The sequence below is a fragment of the Mytilus californianus genome, unplaced genomic scaffold (genome assembly GCF_021869535.1).
Source record: "Mytilus californianus isolate M0D057914Y unplaced genomic scaffold, xbMytCali1.0.p SCAF_2, whole genome shotgun sequence".
Lineage (NCBI taxonomy): Eukaryota > Metazoa > Mollusca > Bivalvia > Mytilida > Mytilidae > Mytilus > Mytilus californianus.
The window spans coordinates 126493997-126503615 of NW_026262668.1; the positions used below are offsets into that span (position 1 = coordinate 126493997).

General features: G+C 34.5%; 1 protein-coding gene across 1 annotated transcript; it reads right to left on the minus strand.

Annotated features, from left to right (window-relative positions):
* Positions 1 to 1554: 1554 nt before the first annotated feature.
* Positions 1555 to 4199, minus strand: LOC127727805 (uncharacterized). The gene is made up of 2 exons (XM_052234921.1): positions 3563 to 4199; positions 1555 to 3087 (listed from the first exon to the last, which is right to left on the minus strand). Exons 1-2 carry the CDS (start codon positions 4021 to 4023, stop codon positions 1980 to 1982), a joined length of 1569 nt encoding a protein of 522 aa, XP_052090881.1. The 5' UTR covers positions 4024 to 4199; the 3' UTR covers positions 1555 to 1979.
* Positions 4200 to 9619: the final 5420 nt, after the last annotated feature.

The window sequence follows — 9619 nt, forward strand, 5'->3', positions numbered from 1 at the left end:
TGAGTCTCGGATCCTGCACAAAAGTTTTCAAATTACCAATAATAAACTGATGCATCTTCATTTTGTCTACAAGCAAAAGTCCCAAACTGATATTTCATTCTAAAAGAAAGAGATAGGTACACGAAGAAGTTAACATCCAAGGTTACTCATTTTAATGCACCAGATGTGCATATAAATTCATACATGTCCTGTGTCCTTAGTGACGCTAAAGATTAAAATATTAAATCAGTCTAAGCAAACTGAAATCAAACTCTGAATTGCTGATACATTTGTACAAATCAAAAAGGTCAAAAAGTCTTGTCCAACCAGGAATAAAAGCGTCTTGGGACAGAAAAGTAGGAATTCTCATTGAACAACCAAGTATTATAGAAATTTAAACCTTTGTGCGTGAATATTTATTTGTTATTGCCAATTGAAACTACATGAAGACTAATTGAAACTTTCTTGTATCCCTGGTGCTTTCTACTGGAGAACTGTCGTACACAAGCATCGCACAAGTTGGCACTCCAAGGCGGGTGGGGAGCAAGAATGTGAACTGGGTGTAAGGTATGAATGATTCGTTCATTGTTGAAGACCCAACATCAACTGTTAAGATGAAGAACAGGAAAAGCCCTGTTCATTGATAATTTTCTATGTTTTCTATGTATTGTGTGCAATTTTGTCCCATGTACATCTACTCCATATCCTTTCATTTACTATTGATTTTATTGCAAATCTCATTTCTGTGGCTCTGGATCTTGTTACCCTTTAGTTTTACACCACGTTAATTGAGGCAAATTCTGTGAATCCTATTGGAGCATTGTATGGAGTGAATGGAGAGTTGTCTCATTGGCACTCATACCACATTTTCTTATATCTATGTTAGAGCACCCTAAAAATTTGTAGGGATTTCTTGTTGTTCCAATTTAATTTCTTTTTATTTTTTTGGTTGACATGTTTGTCTTATCGGTTTCTTTCCATTTTATTAATGGTGTTGACAAACAAATTTTTATCTTCCCCTTGGTATCTTCTGTGTATTTTTAGGAGACTCCTGTTTTTATTGGTGGAGGATAGGGTGGTGTTTCAGACTGCTACTGGTTGTACATGTATATTTGTTGTTGACAGCATATATTTTGGTTCTCGCTAAATAATTTCAACTTTTAAAGGTACAGGATGCTTTAATTCTTGATATTTAGAAAGGACACATGAATATAATAGAGGTCTATGTAGTAAATATTAAGTGTCTATTTTCGTTGTTGGTTTTTTTGTCTCATTGACATATTCATCTCAAGTGAAAGTATGAAATGTATGTACTTTTGGTTCAGAGAATTTCATGACTGAAGATCCAAGATTATTCAAAGGTCAATCAGAACATCAAATATGTATGAACTCTGTTAGATAATTGTCTCAGTTGAAATCATACCACATCTCCTTATTTGTATATATAATTAAATATATACATGTAACAAAGAATAGATTTAAGGAAACTACATACAGTTTATTATAACACACGTTTGAATTTATAGACAATAAATTTAGGATTACAATAATATACAATTTAATGTCAGAAATCATTGTTCATTACAATATCAATGGTTTTTGTCAAATTTTTTTCGTACTCTAGCCAGTAAAATAAAACACTTTATAATACGTATACACATATGAAACAAACAAAATTTACATAAAAAAAATTAGCTACTGTCATTCCTAGAAAACTTTGAAGATAAATTTTATAGGGGAAAAAGATAATTAATTGCTTCAGAAAGTCTTTTAGTGATTTGAAAAGCGACTATTAAACATTAACTAAATAACATGATTAACCTTAATGTGTTGATTAACTTGATCCTAAAAGAGTCATTGTTGACTGTAATACATAAGCATGTATATACACATGTACTGTTAAAATATTAATTTATTTAAATTTTTGTTAAATCAATGTTTAAATTTACATGTGTATTTACAAATGTAACTGCACAAAAATTGCAATAGTTTTAAACATGTTATAGGTTTTCTATTTCTTCTATCAACAACAGTATGTCTTCAGCATAGTCATGTTTAGAAAGCCCCAATTCTATCACATCTTCAATACACATAATGGTATCAGAATGACGAACTATTTCCTCTATTAACTGGCAATCAAAGTCATGGATGTTGCTTGGATTGTCTTCACATATAACACTTTGGTAGTCTTGCAAATTAAGTTTTAATAATTTCATTTGCTTACTAGTGAGATACCTTACAGCCAGTTCATCACACACAACAGATTCGCTTACATTTGCAAAGTCAACATTACACCTAGGTATGAAACAATTGTTACAATTGCACTGCTCTGAACACAAAGAGCAGCAAAAACACAGACCTTTTTCAAAGTTTGATGCCTCGCTTAATGTTCCCAAACTGAAATGGACATTTAGAACTTTACGAATACATCCTGAAGTGCGACAGAACTCTCTCATAGCATCAGTTGATCTGTCCTTAGCAATGTCTATACCGGAAAAGTACAACACACAGACACGTTGTCTGCCGTCTCTTCCACCACGACCGCTTTCCTTCGAATATTGCTCCAAACTACGAGGGGCACCCCAGTGTACAATTTGTTCAACATCCGGTATGTCGACCCCCATACCAAAAGCCACAGTGGCAAATACAAGACGTAACTTACTGTCCTGTTTTGGGAATTCAGACAGCACTTGTTCTTTATTTTCTTCTGTTGTGGAGCGATGAAACATGGCAATTAGTCTACTATCAAAATTCAGAGTATCATCAATGTTGATGTAAAAATGTTCATACAAATTTGCACATGCCGCTATATTTCTACAATAAATGATTGTCTTCTTTGCATTTTCCTTGTTTTCTAGTATGTCTGCAAGGATCCAGTGAAGTTCATCTGTTTGTTTTCTTGATTTCTTGATCACATACGTAAGATTTTTCCTTTCAGGCAACATACATACGGTTTGTGTCTCTGATTGGCACATATCAAGGTGTTTAATAATCCTTCTTCTCATTTCTTTGGTTGCAGTGGCGGTCATTGCTATAAAAACTGTTTTGTCAGGAACAATGGAACGGAGGTGTGCAAGGTTCCCATATTCTGGTCTGAAATCATCACCCCTGAAAAAATATATACAAAAACCATAAATATTTGTTATGCAAATATAGATACTCATAATACAATGTTAAACAGTGCTTAATCATGTTAACCAAATCAGTAATGGACATTATTTACTATGAAATAATGTTCGGTGGACATTATTTCATGGGGGACATTATTAAATCCTACACATTATTAAATTGTTTTATTGTTACATTATAGCAAAAAAACAAATGATTAAAAGTATATGTTATAAATTTATACATACAACATAACATGTATCGTTTGAAATTTTTACAGACTGTGTGGTACAGGTTTTGTTCATTTGCAAAAGGCCATCCAGTCTCTTGTGGAGAGTTGTCTAATAGGCAATCATACTTCTTCCACATATTATTTTTTCATGCATGATCTTAGTCAAGGCTTAGATCAGCTGACAATGTTGTATAGTATAGACACACTAATAGTATCATTTTAATCAATACCGTGATAACTTACCATTCTATGATGCAGTGAGCCTCATCAACAACAACAGCAAAGAGGTTGTCGTGAAATATTCCAGTGGTAAAGCAACGTCTCCAAAACCCTGGTGTCAAGGCAGCTTCTGGAGAAGAAAATACCAACTGATATATACCCTCTCGTATCATATCAGCAATGTTCTTGTCACTTTGGCATTCTCCAACTAAAGTTGCTGAAATTCCCATCTTATTGAGCTTAGAAACCTGATCTTTCATCAAAGACTGAAGCGGCGAAATAACAAGCACTGTACCAGGAGTATCTCTCACAAGTCCATGAATCTCGGGTAAATGGGAATATATTTTGCTTTTCCCATATCCTGTTGGTAGGACAACGAATGTATCTTTACCCTCCATGATGTATTTTACCGACTCAAGCTGTTTTTCTTTAAAATTAAAGGCATATTTCATCTCTATTGTTTTCAAAGCATTAACGACATCCATTTTGATTGTTTATATATTGCGGGCGGAAACTGTTTTCATAGATTTGCGCAGACTCACAATCTGATCGTCGCCGATTGGCTCTCTCTCACAGAGAGCCAGCGACGCGACCAATGATCATTAAGAGTTCAAGCCCTCGCGTGGAAGAAAATCGGACACGGAGAGGGATTGAATTATTCGAGTTAGATAATAACCTAAAATTAAATTGAAGGCTTTTAAATGATCTTCAGAAAAAAGATCATTGATATGTAGAGAATATCATAACTCTAACACAGTGGCTAAAACAAGTTCAAGATCTTAATTCTCAAAATTCAGGACTGAGAGTGCGGGGCTGAATGTATATTAGATATATATATATAAATTTTCTTCACATAAGTAGTGATATAGATAATCCAAGTAACTATAGAGGCTTGACACTCACCAGCTGTGTCGGAAAATTACCCATTTATATATTTAACATTAGAATAAAGCACAGTCTGATTGATGACTCTCAGATTGGCTTCACCTTCGAAAATCAGACTCTATCTCAAAATTTAAAATCCAATTAAAAAGGCTAAATACTATAAATAAAGATGTACCGAAGCACTATTCATATGGACCGAGGAAACTAAATATGATTCTAACACAATTCAGATGCTATTCATCTTTCTTGAACTATGACTTGTTTAGAGTCAATATAATTTCTGACCCATCTTGTTTTTGTAAATGCAACATTGAGACTGTACACCATTTCCTTTTCGACTGTTCTTTATATACACACCAGAGAGAAATTTTGATGAACAATCTAAGATGGCTCCCTGATGACCTTATATTAAATGTTAAGTTACTAACATCTGGTAATCCAAACCTTTCGTATGAACAAAACGTCAATATATTTAAACATGTATTCGAGTTTATTAAAAGGTCTGAGAGATTTCTTGTTATATGATACTAATAGTGTATTTGCGGTACATTCACGTCATCATCCTCATCATCATTACCAATGTTTCCGTTAATATTATTTTATCTTTTTTTTTTCAATAGATAGACTCTTACAGAATTGTATATTCTGAATTATTGCATGCTCACATTAATATTGTATTGTAATTTATTGTTATTCGGAGCGGACTTCATAAGTATGGTTTACTTGTGTCCAATCCATTTTACTTTGAGTAAATAAAATATGTTTAAACTAAACTTCACCAAAACAAAAAGCCAGAACTTCTGATCATGTTCATGTTGAAGTGCAATGCTGTTGGTTATCGTTCAAAAAAGGATGGGAGAGTGACCAAAGAAAAGGCTTTTGAAACTGTAATTCATACAACTTAAACTGCAATATGTATTTCAAATAATTGTTATATGCAAAATTATATAAAGTAAATTAATGTTTAAAGTAAAGTATGATCATTGAAATTTAAGGTATCTTCATTTTTAAGAATGCTAGTGGTTAAAAGTTGTTTAAGTGGTTAAGGTTTGAACTGATCTAAACAATCATGACCATATCTTAGTAATGTTTTATTCTTATCGTGGCCTCAAACGCAAATCCAGTATTTATAGACAAAATCAAAAGACATACTGTGGATTCATTTATTTGAAACTTGCATTTTCGTGGATATTTGATTTCGTGGTTTTGCCAAAGTCTGCATACAAGCTTATAGAAAATGTGTAATTCGTTAAACATTTAAATTCGTGGTTCAACTGTACCAATGAAATCCACATAAATTGGTATCCCGATAATAAAAATGAATAATATGGGTGGGAACAGCTCATCTAGACCAGTGCAGCAAAGTTTTATATTATTACAACAAAACAACTGTCCTCAAAATCACTTTACGAACACACTCTCAAGCCAAATGTCCTTCAACCTCAGAGTTGTTCTAAACACCATCTCCCTTATCAATAATGTCTGCGATGCCATCAAAGACGAGTTTGCTGTTGATGTGATCCAGTGTCCTATTACATCTGAGGAGGGAACCGCTATTGCTGAACAGTTTTGGCAGATGTGGAAATTTCTACACTGCTGTGGTGCTCTAGGTGGCAAGCATGTGGCGGTCACTTGTCCTTGAAATACTGGCTCTGTGTAAAGAAAAAATGAGGGCTTCTTCTTCATTGTTCTCATAGCCATGGTCGACGCAGACTACAAGTTTCTCTTGATTGATTTCGGCTCTGATGGTTCCAGCAACAATGCCAGTATTTACAATGAGGATCCTGAAACCCCGAACAACATATTCAATCTCCCAGTATCCCAGAAGTCTCTATCTGGTGATGACGTTCCTGTCCTATACTACATATTGCATTGTAACTTAAACAAAATGTCTATGGAGTAATAAATTTTGTTTCTGAAGTTTTGATTGAAAATTAATTTAATAAAGAAATTAAAATAACTTGTAAAGTAAGGATAAAGGACCAAAAAATTATGTAATCAAATATATTTCCTACGGTCGGCCGAAGGTATTATAACATCGGAAGGTTTCGTGACCAAGTTCGAACGCATCGTACTCTCAATACGACATCGCATAGCCATCGTGTGGCCTTCGTGTGTCCTGCGGCTAAACATCGTAATAAAAATGGTTCGGGTGCCATCGTGTGACCTTCTGTAATCATCGTACTTGCTTCGTCTTATGATTGGCTGTTGACCAAGTTCGGGACAATTTTCGCGCAAAAAAACTCCATATTCGTATGACCATCTGGTGTCAATTTCTGGACAGTGTGACGCCTGCATTACAAATATTATCAGTGCTATCATACAAAGAACATTAAACTCTTAACTATGTTTAGGTGACTGGTTGTTATGATAAAATAGTTAACATGAACACAGTCATGTTTACCGTATTACAACAGACCCATGTGCTTTTGATAGTTGATATATATATTAAACCACATTCGTGTGCATGTACATGAACAATAACAAAAAAGAAACAACCAAATCCGATAAAAAGGAGGTACTACGGAAATGTGTGATATTGACCCGCCAAATTTTGAATATATCAGTCGGATTTTGATCTTGTCCGGTAGATTACTATGAAGAGTCGACCAAATGAGTGGCAGCATTGGGTTACGGAAGTATGAACTTACATAGAAGAACGTACAATACCTTCAGAAAATTCGTTTTACTCTATAATACCGATGTAAAGACATTATAAACTGCAGGATGCAAAACGAAACCATATCAAACAATGCTCACTTTGACTGAAAACAAAAATGCTTAACCCCTGTAATTAAATCATTCTCTTCTGCACCCTAACCAGGGCAGCTGTCTTGCGAATACGATTGTATACAGCAATTTGGTAAACAGTGCAATGACCGGAGAGAAAATATTACAGATAATCAATGCAGAAAATGACCACAAGGATCACTGGGGACTTTAGATCGGTAGTAAACCCTTGCAAAATTGAGGCGTCGGTTTGGTTGTGTGGGATGTATGGATACGCAGCCACGTACAGTCAGAATGGGGACGTTAGATCCGATGCCTCGTGTAAAGAGAGTGTCATGCTCTCTGCACATTACTAGAAAATGAAAGGATATGGAGTAAATGTACATGGGACAAAATCGCACACAATACATAGAAAACATAGAAAATTATCAATGAACAGGGCTTTTATTCCTGTTCTTCATCTTGACAGTTGATGTAGGGTCTTCAACAATGAACGAATCATTCATACCCTACAACAACGTCAAGACGGCCCCTAGCGTCGACTTAATCGGTACTATTGATAAAAATAAACCACAGTTCACCTTCTTGCTCCCCACTCGCCTTGGAGTGCCAACTTGTGCGATGCTTGTGTACGACGGTTCTACAGTCGAAAGCACTAGGGATATAAGAAAAGTGCAGTAATTTTGAAAGACATCGATCGCCGCTAAAATATGCCTTGAAGTTACACATGTTTTTTTAAGAATCCTTGCAACAACTCATTGAGGGGTCCGTATATGGTCCGTTGCAAGATCAAATGTCTGTCCTTGTCCGATATACCGCCTTTTATACCGGTCGACCCCTTATTGTAGGACCTACCCATTGTATCAATTGTTAATTTGTTCTCGTCCTGAACATGCATGACATATTTGCCACTGGACGTTAAATAAATAACAATCTTCTAACAATTCCATAATACCAGGTTCACAACTGCAATATATGTAGATATAAGAAGATGTGGTATGAGTGCCAATGAAACAACTCTCCATTCAAGTCAAAATCTATAAAAGTAAACCATTATAGGTCAAAGTACGGTCTTCAAAACGGAGCCTTGGCTCACACCGAACAGCAAGCTATAAAGGGCCCAAAAAATTCAGACGGGAAAACCAACGGTCTAATCTATATAAAAAACGAGAAACGAGAAACACTTATGAACCACATCAACAAACGACAACTACTGAACATCAGATTCCTGACTTAGGACAGGTGCAAACAATTGCACCGGGTTTAAACGTTTTAATGGTACCAAACCTTCACCCTTTTTCCGAAACAATAGTGTAACATCACAACATAGAAAGACACACTATAAAATATCAACTGAAATAGCTTAACTCAATCAAAGGACATATTAACACCAGTGAACATACACTGAACAAATAAATTTGACCTATGATACAATGCAAATACAAAATAAATAAACTAAGGGAAGAATAATAAAAGTAAGTGTATTCATTGTATCAAGATTCAAAGGATCTCGGTTGTAAACTGTAGGAGTACATTACACAAAACCAGTTCTATCTTTTTTTCAAACTTGTTACTGAAAAAGACTAAGTACCAGGAAAAAGGAAAACAAAACTAGTATTATCCTTTAACACCACGTTCCACTATATGGATGATTTCCTCACTAAATAATTCAAAGTTGAACGCATTTATTTCATCGAACTTGAAATAAAGAATACTATCATGATTATTGTACTATTTCTTTTACTGTATTTTCTGTGTCATTTGGTCTCTTGTGGAGAGTTGTCTCATTGGCAATCATACCACATCTTCTTTTATATATACTGATACAGTTAAGTTTGACTCATATTTTGACTAAAATCTAGACATTGACAATAATGGTCGGTTGAGAACAAATAGATTTTACTACGAAAGGCATGAGTTCAGTTTTCCAATTATGAACTTTCCATTTCTATGTAGCAACATTCCAGAAGCGCCTGCATAAAAGTATATACCTCAAAGTTGATTCGATATTCCAGAGCTTGCTTTCCTTTCATGATTTCCTTGGTAGAGGGTTGCTGCTTACAAGCTAAGGCAGCTATTGAACCAAGAGTTAGTTTAATTTAAACATAATTTATAAGCAAAAGAAGCAAAAGTGATTGGACACAAGTTATAAAAACATTGGTGACGCCATTTCCCTATACAAATATAAACACAAAATAACATTTTATAGCGACGAAAACATAACAGGAATGCATGTAATACAAAAATAAAATAAAATAAAATAAAGAAAAAACAATATAATATGGAATATTAGATAAGTCTGGGAGAACATGCTTTCAGTATCTGCGAGTAATGGTGCTTGATGTCTATTGTTTCTTTATGTTTTAGTTATTTTTGTGCCTCCTACCAATCTTTCGAGTTAATTCAATTGCTACTGATTTTTATAGTTTGTTCTTATGTTGTAGAGTTACACCACTGTCTCAGGTT

What these genes read in the sequence shown, in the direction of transcription:
- LOC127727805 (XM_052234921.1), bottom strand. Translation starts at nt 4,023, where the DNA reads ATGGATGTCGTTAATGCTTTGAAAACAATAGAGATGAAATATGCCTTT. An exon ending in GCTCACTGCATCATAGAATG is followed by an intron (nt 3,088 to 3,562) that starts GTAAGTTATCAC and finishes ATATTTTTTCAG; the next exon opens with GGGTGATGATTTCAGACCAG.